Consider the following 19,861-nt stretch of genomic DNA (forward strand, 5'->3'; position numbering starts at 1 on the left):
TTTGGACTGGTCTGGTAGGATTAAAGAAAATTTATCAGGTAAGGCAATTTCCTCTAACAGCATCATCCCTTTGATCAGATAATTATATTTATTTATTTGTACCCCACATTATCCCACCTATTTGCAGGCTCAATGTGGCTTACATAATACAGTGAAGAAACAAATACAGAGTGAGGTTAATTTTCAATGAAATAGGTATGTTCAAACACATTACGGAATCATAGAGAGAGAAGTTATGTAAAGTTCATAGTGTTCATTACAAGTTTAGGTATCTTGATGTTGCTGGATTCAGGTACTTAAGTTGGGTCAGTGGGATATGCCTTTTTGAACAGGTTGGTCTTTAAGAATATCACTTACCTGGACAGGTGCTGAGGGTGAGATAGGGCAGCTCAGTGTCCGACCATTGCAGTTCTGCTAAAATAGCCGCATTTATTCTCTTACTGTTTTTCTTTTCTTGTGCCTTTAGTGACCGAGTCCAGCTCCAGAGATACAAGGATCCCTGCATACAGCTCTTCGACACTGCACACACATCAAATACAACACAAAGTTATTCCCATATCACTTTCTGACATTTGCTTTTGCTTTCAGTGATTATGCAGCTTGCCAATCATTTTCCTCTGAATCTAAATCCTGATAGTGAAACGGAAAATGTGGAAGGCAGCATGCAGCTTGGTTAAGTCAGAGAGATCGGCAGCATTTGCAAAAAGATGCTTTCTAGTGCAAAACTGGAGCACTATAAAAGGTATGACTGCCTAGAAAACAGAGGAATCTGCTGTAGGCTTTCCAGGCTGTAATGTTCCCCTTCTCCTATGCCTCTATTCCTGAAACAGCTCTCTCTTCCAATGAACTGGGACATCAGCCATGATAATGCCATAAGAAATACAGTTTTCAGTTTTGTTTTGGTTTCTTTAATTTGGTTTTCTGAAAGGTTTCTAGGGAAGTATATTAGCTCTACAGACCTGCAGGAGAGTGGCCCAGATGAGTTAAAATTCAGTAAAATATGTCTACTCCACACTTAGCAGGTGACTAAGCTGGAAAGGTAAAATCATTGCCTTTACACTGGTACTTCCAAAAAGATTTTAGACTTGTCTCTTCAAAAGAAAACCCTTCCAGGCTGGAACCAAGGGAGAGTCACCTACTTACCTACCAAATCCTGGTTCAAGAAGGCCAGCCCATCAACCAGATGGAAGTCATTGTCCTTATCTTTTTTTTCATAAATAGGAAACTGGAACTCAAAGTCAAACAGCCTGAAGAATGAAAAATATCAAAAGATGCTGAACATTTCTCTATGATAGAAAGTATTTATTTGTGACATTTATATCCCACATTATCCCAGACAAGTTCTAGTTCAACGTGGCTTATAATAAACAGTATAGGATACATAATAAAGAATAATGCATAAGTAATTTGTTGTAAGAATCATAGACGGTCGGTAGCCCAACTGTTTGGGGAGGCTAAAGGGGGTGGAGCTTACCTCCATACGCTCCGTGGCAGCGACGTCAATGAAGAAAAAGACTACAGGCTCGCCGCCAGCTTCTCCCTTCTCTCTGCACACAGTGTCCCGCCTTCTGCGGTGATGCATTTCCTGTTTCCGCGAGAGCGGGACACTGTGTGCAGAGAGAAGGGAGAAGCTGGCGGCGAGCCTGTAGTCTTTTTCTTCATTGACGTTGCTGCCACGGAAATAAAAGATGAAAATGCGCGGGGCGGGAGGGTGGGCTGCACCACAAGCGGAAGTCGACGATTGGGCTGGGGAGGCTTAGCCTCCCCAAGCCTCTTATACGGGGCGCCTATGGTAAGAATCCAATTTTACACTACAGTATCATAAACATACTGGAATAACTATGGAAGTTTAACATTTAGTAAATCTATTATGAATGAGAAATTGTACATGAAGCAAAGAGAAAGTTAATGGTAAATAGAGTAATAATAACCAATTCAGGTAATAATTAATTGTTTGAGATATGGTCATTCTTTGTGAGGGTTTGTTTGAATTGGAACGATTTGAGGATTTTTCGGAATCTAGTATATTCCTGTATATTTCTTATTTTGGGTGGTAAGGACTTCCACCATTTGGTTCCTAGGTAAGTGAAGTCTGCAGAGTGGACCGTTTTGTAGATCACTTTTTTGCAATTTGGGAGGTGTAGTCTGAGAGAGTTTCTTGCCTCATATTTAGCGTTTCTTTGAGGTAAGTTTCTTAATGGTACCATATAGTCTGGAGCTGTGCCATTTAATATTTAAAAGATAAAGGCACATAATTTGAAGGGGATTCTCGCTTTGAAGGGAAGCCAGTGCAATTTGATTAATAAAGGGGAGGCACTTTCAAAACGAGAGATTTTATATATGAACCTGGCTGCCGTGTTTTCAGCTGTTTGGAGTTTTTTCAACAGGTGCTCCTTACAGCCAGCATATATGGCATTACAATAATCGAACTAGGATAATGTTAATGATTGTACCAATAGTCTGAATGTTTCTGATGAGAAATAGGGTCTGATCCTTTTTAGTTTTCAAAGAGACCTGAAAGATTTTGCGATTACTGAGGTTATCAATAGAAATCAAACAAAATAAAACACGGAAAAGAAAATAAGATGATACCTTTTTTATTGGACATAACTTAATACATTTCTTGATTAGCTTTCGAAGGTTGCCCTTCTTCCTCAGATCGGAAATAAGCAAATGTGCTAGCTGACAGTGTATATAAGTGAAAACATTCAAGCATTACTATGACAGTAAAATAGATACCATTGGAGATTCTACATGGAATGTTGCTATTCCACTAGCAACATTCCATGTAGAAGGCTGCGCAGGCTTCTGTTTCTGTGAGTCTGACGTCCTGCACGTATGTGCAGGACGTCAGACTCACAGAAGCAGAAGCCTGCGCGGCCACATTGGTGATCTGCAAGGGCCAACTTCTACATGGAATGTTGCTAGTGGAATAGCAACATTCCATGTAGAATCAATAGAAATCAAACAAAATAAAACATGAAAAAGAAAATAAGATGACACCTTTTTTATTGGACATAACTTAATACATTTCTTGATTAGCTTTCGAAGGTTGCCCTTCTTCCTCAGATCGGAAATAAGCAAATGTGCTAGCTGACAGTGTATATAAGTGAAAACATTCAAGCATTACTATGACAGTCTGACAGGGTGGGAGGAGGGGGGTGGGTAGGAAGTATGCATGGGGACATCAAAGCATATCATTGATACTGATTACTGAGGAAACTTGAGTATCAAAAGTTAAATATTTATCTATAATTATACTTAGAATTTACAGATCACTGTCAATGGCGAATGAAGTGTTAACTGTGAAACTATTGTAGTCGTTTTGGTCAAATAGGTTGGTAATGACCATGAATTTAGTTTTTCCTTTATTTAGATTTAGTTTGGATTCTGAGGCCCAGGTTTCCATCAAACTTAAGCCAAGTTTTGCCTTTTGTTAGATGTCTAGAATGTTCTTTTGGAAGGTTATGTACAGTGGCATTCCTAGGCTGCCTGACACCCAGGGCAGATCGCCAATGCGCCCCCCCCAGGCGAAATTACACCCTCCCCCCGGGTGCATTTTTACCTGCTGGGGGGGGGGGGGGGTGCCGCGCGCCTGTTGGCCGAGTCCGCTCGTTCCCTCCCTGCTGCTCCCTCTGCCCCGGAACAGGAAGTAACCTGTTCCGCGCAGAGGGAGCAGCAGGGAGGGAACGAGCGGACTCGGCCAACAGGTGCACGGCACCCCCCCAGCGGCGTGCACCCAGTGCGGACCGCTCCCCCCTTGGTACGCCACTGGTTATGTATTTGGTAACATCGTCAGCATGTATGAATGTTTTGAATCCTGCTGTTTCTAGTCTGTTACCTGGTGGTGACATCATTGCATTAACAGAATGGGCGATAGTGGAGAGCCCTGAGGAAAGCCATAGTCCGGTGACCAAGGAGAGAATAAAGGTTCCTTTCATTTTCACTTTGTAAGATCTTGATTTCAGGAATCTTTGAAACCATTTGTGGACTGTGCAACATATGCCAAAGTTGTCTAGTATGTTTAGTTGGATATTATGCAGAGTTCCAGGGATAGTACTAGTGACCCCAATTTCATTCCTGCTCTTGAGAAGTTCTCTGTGGTTTTTTCTGTCAATAATTCTACAAAATGTATGCTTCTAGAAGTTTTTTCAATACATGAAACAGTCTTCACTCCTTGAAACCTCACTTGGGAGTATCAGAGAGTTTAGAGATTGCCCCTCTAAGCAGAGTTGTTTGTGAAGTTGGTTCTAAAAAGAGTCATTACTGTGGAAAATATTCCAGATGACACCTCTTAGAACCATAAGGTCCCGATATTCAAAATGATTTCAATGGCCAGAATAGTGCTGCTGAAAATGCCCAGTTAGAACCTAAGCCAAAACTGGATATTTCCGGAGCATTTCCTGGGTGGAGTCAGCACTTAGCCAGTTCTGATTTTCAGCACTTAACCGGCTAAGATAAGCACATAAATAGGACTGAAAAAAAAATGCAGTCCTATCTTTATGAGAAACAGGACATAGGCTGGTGCTCTGCCAAACTTTCTAGTATACCATTATCAAAGCAGCACAAGGTCCTGTGAGCCACTCCACAGTCCCATCTGCCACTGAGGCATAATTAAATTCCACAATTAAACCTCTAACTAAACCTATACACACAGTGAGAGAAGAGCAAAGAGCTCAGGGAGTCCCCAGGCTGCAGTCTCCCAGGGTGGGCCCAGACGTGTGGCTGGACCAAAGAAAAAAAAAAAAAAAAAAGACTACATTTCACCATCCTTAGCGTCCCAGCCACACCATTCTGGACAGACGGGATGTACCTAAGCAGAATCTCACTGGGAAGGAGAAGACAAGGGCCACTGGATCACTGACCTTCCAAAGGCCGAGTAGTCTCTAGCTAGAACATCACGTCTATATAATGCATCACAAAGAAATGACCAAGTGATCGTCTTATAAATGCCTTCAGATAAAACCATGTGGGCTTCAGCCCATGGAGGTTACCTGTGCACTGATAGAATGGTCTGGAATTTGGCAGCTTAGATTTAATGCTAAAAATGTAGGGTGTGGAACTGACAATGCATTCCTAGGTCACAGAAGTGCTTGTAAGCCCTTTGGAAGGGAACATGAAGGTAGGCTTCCAGCAGATCCAAGGAGGTAAGAATCTCACCCGGATGAATTAGGGTGATGACAGAACTCAGTGTCTCCATCCAGAACTGCGGCACTTGAAGCACCAAGCTCTTGAGTGTTGATGCTCCACAAGGAACCCTCTTTCTTTGGCACTGTGAAATAGATGGAGTAGCATCCAGGAATAACCTCCACATCCCCTAGTTGAAGCAAGAAACGTGTTGGAAGCTGCCTGGAAGATCATATAAGAATCTGAAAATGGATGCACCATATTTCAGGTGTATCCTTGATTCATCACCTCCAATACTAGTCTGAGGTGACATGGGCCCATCTGTGATAAAAAAGAGGGACAGTCTTCCGCCCATCAAAACCAAATGGCCCGGTGCAACCTCAATATGCTCCTTTGCGGATGCTGGTTGCTCCGGAGGAACCCTGGTCCCCTGACCTTCTTGGGACTCGAGAAGGGCCAGCTCCTGGTCTGTCTCTCCACTCTGGCCAGGGTTGGTGGAATGCACTTGTTCTGCCAGAAACAACTGTCCCCCCCCCTTCAAGTGAGCCTTGCCTGGGCTCAACCTGCCAGTGGTAGCACCATTCCATGTTACTAATCCCGGGGCAAGCAGTGGCTTCCCCCATGTCCATCTCAATAACAGACTAACACACTGGCAGAAAATTTCAGTGTATTTTCTACGACACCTAAATCTTTTTCTTGAGTGCTGACTCCTAAGGTGAACCCTAGCATCAGGTAACTAAGATTCGGATTATTCTTCCCAATGTGCATCACTTTGCATTTGTTCACATTAAATTTCATCTGCCATTTGGATGCCCAGTCTTCCAATTTTCTAAAGTCTTCCTGCAATTTTTCACAAAAATAACAGACAACATATAAAAACATAGGAATATACTTATTAACACATACAAACATAAGTCAGTACATATAAAATTTGTTAATCATAAGGAATAGATGACAGATAAAACTATGGGGTCCTTTTACTAAGGTGCGCTAATGGATTTAGTGCACACTAAAAGCCAAGCAGCCCATAGGAATAGCATTTAGTGCAACCTAATCGTTAGCACACCATTGTAAAAGCACCTTAATATAAATATACTAAAAATAAACATATGTTAGTTATAGGAAGGCAAGAGTCAAATACATACCAGTTTAAAAAAAAAAACAGAATATTTGAACATTAGATAGAGGTTTTTGTGGTTTTTTTTTACTGGTATGTATGACTCTTATTGTCATACTAGTAAAAAAGCCCCGTTTCTGATGCAAATGAAACGGGGGCTAGCAATGTTTTCTTCTGTGTGCATGTGGGAGTGTGTGTGTCCCTGCCCTCTGGCCTCTCTCCCCTCCCCCCTCTGAGTCCTTCACTGTTACAGAGCCAGCGATTTGATTTCGTGCTCTGCTGTTTTCCTTCACTGACTGTGTTACAGAGAGGGCGGGGCAGACACTCATAGGGAAACCGGATATCTCGCCCCCTTCACACTTCCGGTTGGAGGCTTCATAGAACGTTGGTGTTGCCTTTTATATAGAGAGATAGTAAAAAAGCCCCGTTTCTGATGCAAATGAAACGGGGGCTAGCAATGTTTTCTTCTGTGTGCATGTGGGAGTGTGTGTGTCCCTGCCCTCTGTCCTCTCTCCCCTCCCCCCTCTGAGTCCTTCACTGTTACAGAGCCATCGATTTGATTTCGTGCTCTGCTGTTTTCCTTCACTGACTGTGTTACAGAGAGGGCGGGGCAGACACTCATAGGGAAACCTGATATCTCGCCCCCTTCACACTTCCGGCTGGAGGCTTCATAGAACCTTGGTGTTGCCTTTTATATAGAGAGATTTTATAACTAATATTTATTTTTAGTACACTTACATTGGTTTATGTGTAACAAATTTTATGTATACTGACATGTCTGTATGTGCTAACAAATATATTCATATGTTTTTATACATTGCCTATTATTTTTGATTATCATACTTCATATGTAATAATGTATACTTACATATGCCAACAGCAATTATTGCTCCAATGCAGCCCCTTGGGCAAAACATGGAAATACTGGGCATTTGAATATACTACCGAGATTGTGTAATGAATAAAGATCATGTGTTAATAGGACCAGTCTGCTCCTTTTTATTCTTCTACTTCTTAATCTGCATCAGGAGGGGTGGAGGAGGAAAGAGTGGAGGAGTGGCCTAGTGGTTAGAGTGGTGGACTTTGGTCCTGGGGAACTGAGGAACTGAGTTCAATTCCCACCTCAGGCACAGGCAGCTCCTTGTGACTCTGGGCAAGTCACTTAACCCTCCATTGCCTCATGTAAGCCGCATTGAGCCTGCCATGAGTGGGAAAGCGCAGGGTACAAATGTAACAAAAATAAAATAGATACTATTGGAGATTCTACATGGAATGTTGCTACTCTTTGCGATTCTACATGGAATGTTGCTACTATTGGAGATTCTACATGGAATGTTGCTACTATTGGAGATCCTACATGGAATGTTGCTATTCCACTAGCAACATTCCATGTAGAAGGCTGCGCAGGCTTCTGTTTCTGTGAGTCTGACGTCCTGCACGTACGTGCAGGACGTCAGACTCACAGAAGCAGAAGCCTGCGCGGCCACATTGGTGATCTGCAAGGGCCGACTTCTACATGGAATGTTGCTAGTGGAATAGCAACATTCCATGTAGAATCTCAAATAGTAGCAGCAGTGGAGGAGTGGCCTAGTGATTAGGGTGGTGGACTTTGGTCCTGGGGAACTGAGGAACTGAGTTTGATTCCCGGCCCAAGCAGCTCCTTGTGACTTTGGGCAAGTCACTTAACCCTCCATTGCCTGCTGCATTGAGCCTGCCATGAGTGGGAAAAAGTGCGGGGTACAAATAAAAAAAAACAAAAACAAGATGTTGGCAAAGCCATTGCTAGGGAGGCAGGGAAGAAAGACAGAGTCACCACTGGGGCTATGCTGAAAGCAGGCCCACCAAATGTCCATCTTACAACCATTTTTGAACAGATAAAACGTCAGAATTTCCTGTTCGAAAATATGTGAGAAGGATGTCCTTTGCACTAAAAATGTCCAAAATGAACATCCAAAATAGGAACGTCAAAAGAAGGCACAAAAACGTCTGTCTGGCATCATTTGTACAAAAAGTGGCCACACAGACATCTCTGCAGAGCAGGGGAGCAGCCTAGTGATCAGTGTAGTGGACTTTAAACAACGGGACACAAGTACAACTCCCAACTTAACTCCGTTATCTGTTATTTTGAGCCCTCCAGGATCAGATACAAAAAACTACTGTACATGTATACCCTGGAGGAAAGGAGGAACAGGGGTGATATGATACAGACGTTCAAATACTTGAAAGGTATTAATCCGCAAACAAATCTTTTCCGGAGATGGGAAGGCGGTAGAACGAGAGGACATGAAATGAGATTGAAGGGGGGGCAGACTCAAAAAAGATGTCAGGAAGTATTTCTTCACGGAGAGGGTGGTGGATGCTTGGAATGCCCTCCCGCGGGAGGTGGTGGAGATGAAAACGGTAACGGAATTCAAACATGCGTGGGATAGGCATAAAGGAATCCTGTGCAGCAGGAATGGATCCTCAGAAGCTTAGCTGAAATTGGGTGGCGGAGCAGGTGGGGGGAAGAGAGGTTGGTGGTTGGGAGGCGAGGATAGGGGAGGGCAGACTTATACGGTCTGTACCAGAGCCGGTGATGGGAGACGGGACTGGTGGTTGGGAGGCGGGAAATACTGCTGGGCAGACTTATACGGTCTGTGCCCTGAAAAAGACAGGTACAAATTCAAGATATGAGTTTATCTTGGGCAGACTAGATGGACCATGCAGGTCTTTTTCTGCCGTCATCTACTATGTTACTATGAGGCATATTTTCAAAGCACTTTGGGAGGCTAAGTTCCATAGGTTTCTATGGAACTTTGGGAGGCTAAGTGCTTTGAAAATGAGCCTCAAAGTATGTTACTAAAGGTACAGCACTAAAACAGCCATCATGCTTGAAGGTGTCTTATAAATACAGGTTCAGTAGGTATTTCTATGTTCCAAGAGGGATCACATATTTGTACAGAAATGAAAGTGTTAAAGGAGAAGTCATACCTGAATCCCGTTCAAAGTCTACAGCTCTGACCACTAGGCTACTGCTTGCTGGTCTATTAGGAATGGCCATAATACCTGAAGCTGTCACAGCCTGGTATCCATGGTCACTTTCACTTCTTAGGGGGAGTGGGGTGGGAGGGTGTCATGCTTTCATCTCTCCAGTGGTCAGCTGCTCAATTATGGCACCTTTTTGTATCCCGGACATGCTTGAAACAGGTCTAGATAAAAATGTCTTTTTGCCTTGGACGTTTCTTCCTGTTTCACTATTGCTGAAAGATGTCCTAATTTTGTGAACCCAAAACACGCCTCCAACATGCCCCCTTGCTATTTGGACGAACTACAGTGAAAAACATCCAAATTCTGCCTTTCAAAAATCGCAATTTGGACGTTTTCAGCAGATGAACAATTAAAATCTCTAAGAATACAAAAAAACAAACAAAAAAAAGACAAAAATAAAATGAACAGAACTATAGTTTATATAAGCCAGACTACAAAACCCCATTCATCCTTGCTGGAAAGGATCAGAATACGTGAAATGCATTAGGGTACTCATTAAACCAAAGTTGGCTATACAACGGCTCCAATGTACCTTCTGCCCTCTCGCTTCTCAAGTCCGATCTCCCAGGCGAAACAGCCATTCTCACAGGCAGCTAGCAAGTAGCGCTCTGGACATGCGGGCACTAGGCTCATACGTAAAGGAGTCGAGCAGGTCTCCAGTGTCAGTAGCTGACTAGCAAATGAAATAAGCCGGAGTTACAGTCCTGAAAATGAGATCTGAGAATGCCTGACTGGTTTGTGCATTTATTTAAAGTTTATATACCACAAAAATCATTGATAACTATTCGTGATAATGTTAAGATATCATACAATACAAATCTTATATAATAAAACGCACCTCCACCATTCTGAAGCCGAGAAAGTGAAGCCTTCAAGCCTTGAAGCATTCCTGCAACGTTTTGTTTTTGTTACATTTGTACCCCGCGCTTTCCCACTCATGGCTGGCTCAATGCAGCTTACATATTATATACAGGTACTTATATTTGTACCTGGGGCAATGGAGGGTTAAGTGACTTGCCCAGAGTCACAAGGAGCTGCCTGTGCGTGAAGTGGGAATTGAACTCAGTTCCTCAGGACCAGATCCACCACCCTAACCACTAGGCCACTCCTCCTCGTTCCGGAACTACGTGTCGTCAATTGAGGAGATGGAGCCTTACAGAGCGCACGAATGCTTAAAGGCTTGAAGGCGTCACTTTCTCACACACACACACTCTGTCTCTCACATACACTCTCTCTCACACACACACTCTCTCTCTCAAAAACATACACACTCCGAGGAAAGGGGGGCATGGAACACACTGGGGAGGAGAGGGAGGGGGCATGGAACTCGGAGGGAAGGGGGGGCCAAGAACTTGGAGGATAGAGAGGGAGAGGAGAGGGGAGGGAGGGGGTCATGGAACTCGGAGCCCCACACACACACATTCACTCTCTGTCTCTCACATACACACACACATACACTCTGTCTCTCACACACTCTCTGACACAAACACACACACAGTCTGTCTCTCTCACTCATTCTCTCACTCACACTCTCTCTCTCTCAAACATACACACTCCGAGGAAAACTTTGCTAGCGCCCGTTTCATTTGTGTCAGAAACAGGCCTGTTTTACTAGTATTCTTATATTCTGCAAACACCCAACTAGTTCTATGAGGATTACAAGTTGGACAAAACCAGACAACCCTTGGGATTTAACAATATAAATTACAAAAGAAAGTATTGGCAAGTTGGGGGGTTGGGGTTACCTGACCTGTACATATATAATCTAGCTTGCTTGGATAGGCATTTAGGAGTTTGGTTCTTACAGAGGGAGGCTTACACTCCAGTTCAGGTAGAAGCTGAGATTTTTGCCTCTGGTATTTTGGTTATTTATTTATTTATTGGTCTCAGGAGGGCAGCTTCCAGTGATAGCGCACGGTAGTGTTTTGCTGTCCCCTTTGAGGACCTTATGGAGAATCTTTACTTCTTACTAGGGGCTCCTTTCTCAGATCTCTGCTCTGTTGCCTATTCAAGGAAATGTGGGATTCATCCCAGGTCTCGATAACGCTACTTTCAGGAAGTGGGACGGTTTAGGAATTACACGTCTTAATCACGTATTACACTCTGATGGCTTTGGGAGGGGGAGCTTTAATACAAACGGCAAATCTTTTTGCTTATCATCAACTACGTCATTATGTGGCATCTCTCTAGGTATTGCAGCTTTAGCTGCTAAGCCATGTTGGGAGATTACGTTCTCTTTTCTGTTTAGAGGATAAAGATTGCTTTTTAGTCTCAACATTACATAAACCTATCTTCCAACTCTCTCCTCAAAAGTTTCTCTAATACCTTCGGGTGAAATGGGCAATTGATCTGCAAAGATCACAGGCCTTTCTGGATGTGGTTAAATGGGTTTCTCAAATCCCGCAATTGACCCCTTTTTTGAAGATCAAGCATATTCTGACTCTGTGACCTCAAGACATGTGCAGGTGTAAATGTTTTCAAAGCACACGGAAGGCAAACACGCAATTTATCATACAGAGCATTCAAAACCAACATAATAATCTTAAAATTAATCCGTCAGGCAATGGGGAGCCAATGTAATTATTTCAGGATAGGAGAAATATGCACATAATGTGAGCAACCTGTAATCAATCGAGCTGTAGCATTCTGAACTACATGCAAAGCTTGAAGAGATTTTTTTTGGCAATCCCATAAAGTGTCACAATAGTCAAAAAGTGGGAATACATATGCTTGAACAATACGGAAGTTCTTGGTATTCAAAAAGTCACGCAAGTTTCGCCAACATTTTATTTTAAAAAATGCTTTTATGACAAACTCTTTAAATGTGGCTTCAGTTTAACAGCAAAATCTAAGATGACTCCCAAGTATTTCATCTTGCCAACAATGAGAATATCACAACCATCAAAGGTATATTTCCCTGAGATCACCCCAAGGCCCTTTTCCTACTTGATGGATGACCATATCTCACTCCCACCCCACTCAGCCATAAAGTACTGCTTCCTTGGGTTTCTGCCCCCCTAAATGCAGGATCCTGTATGTTTTAGATTTGAATCATAGTTTTATTAGATAAATATGTTACTACCTTAGAATTTAATGAACAGTACAGGTTCAATTTCACAGGAACTTCCCTAGTTTTCTGATGGAGGAATTGTTACCCCAGAAAAAGTGAGCATCATCACAGCTGCCATGTAGCAGGAAAACAAACAAAAAAAGTCAACTTGTGGTATAAAAACGAAAGAAATGGATTGAACAGAATGTGGCATTCCCTGAAGACAAGAGTCTGGGAAATCCTGTAGACAATGTCAGAATAATGACTGTTGACTGTATGTTCTGCCTCTTTGATGAGCTCTTACCTGGCTTTGAAGTTGTAGTCACGGTCTGGAACTCCTATATTCCATAAGATAATTCTCTTGTCATACGACCCAGCTGATGACGACAAAAATAACATCTTAAACAGTCACACAAACTGCACCAAGAAAACACAATGCCCCAAGGTTTTTGTTCTCTCGGAAAGCTTCCAGATTGACAGTCTAAGGGGTCCTTTTACAAAGGCGCACTGAAAAATGGCTGGCGGTAGTGTAGGTGTGGGTTTTGGGTGTATGCCAATCCATTTTTTAGCGCGCCTGTAAAAAAAAAAAAAATCCTTTTTTTTTTTTTTTTGCTGAAAATGGACGTGCGTCAAAATCAAAATTGCTGCGCGCCCATTTTGGGTCCGAGACCTTACCGCCAGACATTGACCTAGCAGAAAAGAATCCAGGCAGTAATGACCTGTGTGCGCCCATTACGCACGCTCAAAAACTAAAAAAAATATTTTTCAGACGAGGGCTAAAAACGTAGCAGTTGGGTGGTAACTCCATTTTGGCGCACAGGTGCGCGTAGACACTTACGCGGCTTAGGAAAAGGGCCCCTAACTTCTTTACGAACCTTTTCATCTTTGCCATTTGTGTGTAACTGGAGTTTCTATGCTGAGATTCACCCCTTTATACTAGAGAGCTGCATGGCTTCCGTCCCCGCGGGAATCCCGCGGGGACGAGGCAGTTCCTGCGGGGTTCCCGCGGGGATGGAAGCAGTTCTGCGGGGTTCCCGCGGGGACGGAGACAGTTCCTGTGGGGTTCCCGTGGGGATGGAACCAGTTCTGTGGGCTTCCCGTGGAAATGTAAGCTGCACCTGCACCAGCCTCTCATCTACCGAATACCAATTTATTTGAGGGCTGTCTCCTCCTCCTCCTCTTCTTCCTTGCTTTAACAGCATAAATGTGGAAAGTCTTTCATTAAGGAGGTGGTAGAGTCACAAATGATGACGGAATTCAAAAAGGCGTGGGATGAACACAGAGGATCTCTAGTTAGAAAATGGAAGTTATATAAAAGCTAACCTTAAATGGCTGCATGTGTGTGGATATGTCAAGTGACACTTAGATGGCGACTCTGGCTGTGATGAACTAGAGCTGATACCTGGCAGACTTGTATGGTCTGTGTCTCATACATGGCAATCTGGTGTAGGATGGGCTGGAAAGGGCTTAGACAGCAACTTCAGTGGCTGGAACATGAGGACAGTGCTGGACAGACTTTTATGGTCTGTGTCCCACAAATGAGAACATGAATAGGCTGGAGTGGGCTTCGATGGCAACTTCAGCAGTTGGAACATAAGGATGGGGCCAGATAGACTCCTGTGGTCTTTGTTCCAGAAACACGAAAGAAAGACCATAATCAAGTATATAGTATCACACTCGTTGATTTAATGATGAATTGATCATGAGTGTGACTATTGGGCAGAGTGGATGGACCGTTCAGGTCTATTTGCTGTCACTTACTATGTTACTATTAATCCTCTTTGCTCCCAGGCTGGTGCACAGACCTCAGCTCTGACACAGGCACGAGAATCAGATGTCACCTGACCTACTGGCGCGTGCATGTGGCGGCCTCTCAGCACACACTGCCAGTGAATCAGTGACAAATCTTACATGTGCGCACTAGAGTGTTCCAAGTTCCAACTTCCATTCCTTCCTTGCCTACAGTGCTGTGGCTCAAATCCAGAAAGAGACTGAGGGAGCTGACTGGAACTTTCTTTTATGTACTATTAAATTCTTACGGGGATGGGTGGGGATGGGTTAAATTCTTGCGGGGACGGGTTGGGATGGTTTAAATTTTTGCGGGGATGGGTAAGATTCCAGTGGGGATGGGTGGGGACGGGTAAGATTCCAGCAGGGACGGGCGGGGATGGGTAGGATTTCTGTCCCCGTGCAACTCTCTACTTTATACACTGAATCAATTTGAGAGGTACAGCCCATTGCCTCTCCGAAGGCTGAAAAAGCCATTTAAGGAAGATAAGAGGAGCAGCTCTGATCTGTGAAATGTGGAGGCTACATACACGATGGGATGACACATTGTTAAAGATGTCGTCCCTGCTTCCTGAAGAATGCAGTCTGCGCTCCAAGCACTGGAGACCAGCCCCATCATTCATTTTATTTTGGCTGATATGAGATTATTTTTAGGGGGCGTGCTTTTTATTTTTGGAGGGGGGGGAGGGAATATGATGTATTATATAAATTGATACTTAAGTGTGTACCATTCTACATATGTTTGTAATGTAAGCCACATTCAACCTGAGCTTTTCTTGGGCTAATGTGGGATAAAAATGTCGTAAATAAATAAACCCTAGTACATATATATGTTGAAATTTATGCTGCTGATCATGCTACATGTTAACTTTTACACAAAAAAAGGCTCGTACTGAAAAGGCCTTATATGGATCTACGATAAATATTTTCCCTGATCTGCCCCAGCTACTCAGTCTGTTCTGCAGAAATTTCCCTCCATATGTTCTTTAGATACTTCCAATGGAATGGGTTTCTCTTCAAGTAACATAGTAACATAGTAGATGACGGCAGAAAAAGACCTGTGCGGTCCATCCAGTCTGCCCAACAAGATAAACTCACATGTGCTACTTTTTGTGTATACCTGACCTTGATTTGTACCTGTCCTTTTCCGGGCACAGACCGTATAAGTCTGCCCAGCACTATCCCCGCCTCCCACCACCGGTTCTGGCACAGACCGTATAAGTCTGCCCAGCACTATCCCCGCCTCCAAACCACCAGTCCCGCCTCCCACCATCGGCTCTGGCACAGACCATATAAGTCTGCCCAGCACCATCTCCGTCTCCCGCCACCAGCTTTGCCACCCAATCTCGTCTAAGCTCCTTAGGATCCATTCCTTCTGAGCAGAATTCCTTTATGTTTATCCCACGCATGTTTGAATTCCGTTACCGTTTTCATTTCCACCACCTCCCGTGGGAGGGCTTTCCAAGCATCCACTACTCTCTCCGTGAAAAAATACTTCTTGACATTTTTCTTGAGTCTGCCTCCCTTCAATCTCATTTCATGTCCTCTCGTTCTACTGCTTTCGCATCTCCGGAAAAGGTTCGTTTGCAGATTAATACCTTTCAAATATCTGAACATCTGTATCATATCACTCCTGTTTCTCCTTTCCTCCAGAGTGTACATGTTCAGGTCCGCAAGTCTCTCCTCATACGTCTTGTAACGCAAATCCCATACCATTCTCGTAGCTTTTCTTTGCACCGCTTCAATTCTTTTTACATCCTTAACAAGATACGGCCTCCAGAATTGAACACAATACTCCAGGTGGGGCCTCATCAACGACTTATACAGGGGCATCAACACCCCCTTTCTTCTGCTGATCACACCTCTCTCTATACAGTTTCTGCTGAAATGTATTACTAAGCAAGACTTATATTTTATAAACCTTCTGAGTTATCCCCTGCTTTTTGGAATCACTGTGGATTGAAATTCCATGTGTAAAGGGGAAAAGGATAGTGATAGCAGTGTACTACCGTCCGCCTGGCCAGGATGAACAGACGGATGCAGAAATGTTAAGGGAAATTAAGGACGCAAACAAACTGGGCAACACAATAATAATGGGTGATTTCAATTACCCCGATATTGACTGGGTAAATTGTAACATCGGGGCACGCTAGGGAGGTAAAATTCCTTGATGAAATCAAGGACAGCTTTATGGAGCAGCTGGTACCGGAGCCGACGAGAGAAGGAAAAATTCTAGACCTAGTCCTTAGTGGAGCACATGATCTGGTGCGGGAGGTAATGGTGCTGGGGCCACTTGACAACAGTGATCATAATATGATTGGATTTGATATTAGCTTTGAAGTATACATAGGAAATCAAATACATTAGTATTTAACTTTAAAAAAAAAGGAGACTGACAAAAATGAGAAGAACGGTGAAGAAAAAAAAAAAAAAAAAACTTAGAGGAGCGGCAGTGAGGATCAAAAATGTTCATCAGGCATGGATGCTGTTCAAAAACACCATCCTGGAAGCCCAGGCCAAATATATTCCGCGTATTAAAAAAGGAGGACGGAAGACCAAACGACAGCCGGCGTGGTTAAAAAGTGAGGTGAAGGAAGCAATTAGAGCTAAAAGAAAATCCTTCAGAAAATGGAAGAAGGAACCGACTGAAAATAATAAGAAACAGCATAAGGAATGACAAGTCAAATGCAAAGCGCTGATAAGGAAGGCTAAGAGGGACTTCAAGAAAAAGATTGCATTGGAGGCAAAAACACATAGTAAAATTTTTTTAAAGGTATATTAAAAGCAGGAAGCCGGCAAAAGAATCAGTTGGACCGCTAGATGACCGAGGAGTAAACGGGGCGATCAGGGAAGATAAAGCCGAAGCGGAGAAATTAAATGAATTCTTTGCTTCAGTCTTCACCGAGGAAGATTTGGGTGGGATACCAGTGCCAGAAATGGTATTCGAACTGATGAGTCGAAGAAACAATGAATTCTCTGTAAACCTGGAGGATGTAATGGGGCAGTTCTACAAACTGAAGAGTAGCAAATCTCCTGGACCGGATGATATTCATCCGAGAGTACTGATACAACTGAAAAATGAGCTTGCGGAGCTAATGTTAGTAAAATGTATTTTATCCTTAAAATCGAGCGTGGTACCGGAAGATTGGAGGGTGGCCTATGTAACGCCGATTTTTAAAAAAGGTTCCAGAGGAGATCCAGGAAATTATAGACTGCTGAGTCTAACGTCGGTGCCGGGCAAAATGGTAGAGACTATTATTAAGAACAAAATTACAGAGCATATTCAAAAACATGGATTAATGAGACAAAGTCAACATGGATTTAGTGAAGGGAAATCTTGCCTCACCAATCTACTACATTTCTTTGAAGGGGTGAACAAACATGTGGATAAAGGTGAGCTGGTTGATATTGTGTATCTGGATTCTCAGAAGGCATCTGACAAAGTACCTCATGAAAGACTCCAGAGGAAATTGGAGAGTCATGGGATAGGAGGTAGTGTTCTATTGTAGATTTTTTGTAAATTAAAAACTGGTTAAAAGATAGAAAACAGAGAGTAGGGTTAAATGGGCAGTATTCTCAATGGAGAAGGGTAGTTAGTGGGGTTCCCCAGGGGTCTGTGCTGGGACCGCTGCTTTTTAACATATTTATAAATGACCTAGAGATGGGAGTAACTAGTGAGGTAATTAAATTTGCTGATGACACAAAGTTATTCAAAGTCGTTAAATCGCAGGAGGATTGTGAAAAATTACAAGAGGACCTTACGAGACTGGGCGTCTAAATGGCATATGACGTTTAATGTGAGCAAGTGCAAAGTGATGCATGTGGGAAAGAGGAACCCAAATTATAGCTACGTCATGCAAGGTTCCACGTTAGGAGTCACGGAGCAAGAAAGGGATCTAGGCGTCGTCATTGATGATATGTTGTAACCTTCTGCTCAGTGTGCTGCTGTGCCTAAGAAAGCAAATAGAATGTTAGGTATTATTAGGAAAGGAATGGAAAACAAAAATGAGGATGTTATAATGCCTTTGTATCGCTCCATGGTGCGACCGCACCTCAAATATTGTGTTCAATTCTGGTCGCTGCATCTCAAAAAAGATATAGTGGAATTAGAAAAGGTGCAGAGAAGGGCGACAAAAATGATAAAGGGGTTGGGACGACTTCCCTATGAGGAAAGGCTAAAGCGGCTAGGGCTCTTCAGCTTGGAGAAAAGGCATCACCATCACTATAGACATCTGAACTAAGTTAATGGCTGTTAATAAATGCTTTTGAGCCATGGGACTTGGCATGTGCGTTCCAGCTCAGCTACTATAACAATGCCACAGATATTTGCACGTTCAGTTAGTCTTTCCTGAGACTGGCACCTGCTTCAAGGTGGTAACGGTGCTCTCCATTTTCATGACAGGACTTTAAGCCAGTGTGTGAGAGAATGGAGGCAATGATAGGCAAATAGGATATGATGGAGTGCACAGAACCAGCCAAATTCAGCGGTGAAGATTTACTCTTCATTTTCAGGATTCTCATTCTCTACCTTGTAATGCTCACAGAGCTGGAAAAGAATTTTTCTGGACCTTTGAAAACATTCATTCACACTCATAGCCGTCCTCTTCGTGGTGAAGTTCTCAGTCATTGTGTGTTGTTATTAATCAATTTCTTTTAAGGGTGGGGCAAAAATCTGAAGCCTGGTTTCACCTGCCGGCACAGATGCTGAGTGTTTGCATATATTTCACTTCCCATTGGATAAGAAACAACCGGTGAGCAGGCTTTGTTCAGTGCAATTGGTTATTCCATGGATTAGCTCTAGGATTTTAATTGCTGTACACTTTTGCACAGTGTGACAAACAATTTTTTAAAAACCTGTAAATGTACTTAAAAAAAAAAAAAATACAAAGAAAGCCTAATGGAAAATCACAAAAATAATCATCAGTAGAATAAGATTAGAATATGTCGGTTTTTGGAATGTACATCTGCCAGAGCTGGTTTTAGACATGACTATGAAATATAACAAGTAATGCTAACTGTGCTAATTTCCAAATTTTCTAAGCACAGCGTGTTAAGAGGTAACAGGTCACACTTTCAGTTTTAAGTGTCTGTCGTTGCATTCTTTATATATTCTGAAGACAGTTAGAGCCGGTGGGGGGAGGCGGGGCTGGTGGTTGGGGGGTGGGCCTTGTTCTGGGCAGACTTCTACGGTCTGTGCCCTGAAAATGGCAGAAACAAATCAAGGTCAGGTATACACATGAAGTAGCACGTATGAGTTTAAATTGTTGGGCAGACTAGATGGACTGTGCAGGTCTTTTTCTGCTGTCATCTACTATGTTACTATGTTATTTGAACTTAGCTCAGCATCCATTCAGAAGAGCAGAAAAAACCAAGACAACTTTTAGTTCTGAGCTCTGGGACAGCTGTTCCGTCCCAGGGCCATTAGGTGGCTACACTCATGTGATTCAATTCTGCCAGTTGACAGCTATTAAATTCAATTGCCACATAATGCACTACATATATCTAATATATCTTAATATACTTATATCAAACTTGTTTGGATATAAATGTGGGATATAAATGTCACAAATAAATAAATACATTTTGGAACAGTTACAGCAGCTTGTCTTGACTTAGCCCAGAGTTTTCATTATATGTCTATCGGGAACATCTTAGTGAAAAACAGGCTGGCGACGACAGTTTCAGCCACTGAGGTTTTCATTCAGTGGTCCGAATACTGTGCAGCGCCCTAGGCTGAGAGCTGATGCTTAGTT

The 19,861-nt window shown here is 43.0% G+C and overlaps 1 protein-coding gene across 1 annotated transcript in view; it reads right to left on the reverse strand.

The window, feature by feature from the left end:
* The window catches only part of LRWD1 (leucine rich repeats and WD repeat domain containing 1), a 117,685-nt gene that overhangs the window by 11,209 nt on the left and 86,615 nt on the right, over positions 1 to 19,861 (reverse strand). The window contains exons 11-14 of the mRNA XM_030185862.1: positions 12,625 to 12,697; positions 9,804 to 9,944; positions 1,144 to 1,247; positions 358 to 519 (exon numbers count right to left, since the gene is read on the reverse strand). Coding sequence (XP_030041722.1) covers positions 358 to 519; positions 1,144 to 1,247; positions 9,804 to 9,944; positions 12,625 to 12,697 — 480 coding nt within the window. The remainder of the gene's footprint in view (positions 1 to 357; positions 520 to 1,143; positions 1,248 to 9,803; positions 9,945 to 12,624; positions 12,698 to 19,861) is intronic.

The sequence above is a fragment of the Microcaecilia unicolor genome, chromosome 13 (genome assembly GCF_901765095.1).
Source record: "Microcaecilia unicolor chromosome 13, aMicUni1.1, whole genome shotgun sequence".
In the NCBI taxonomy this organism is placed as follows: Eukaryota; Metazoa; Chordata; class Amphibia; order Gymnophiona; family Siphonopidae; genus Microcaecilia; species Microcaecilia unicolor.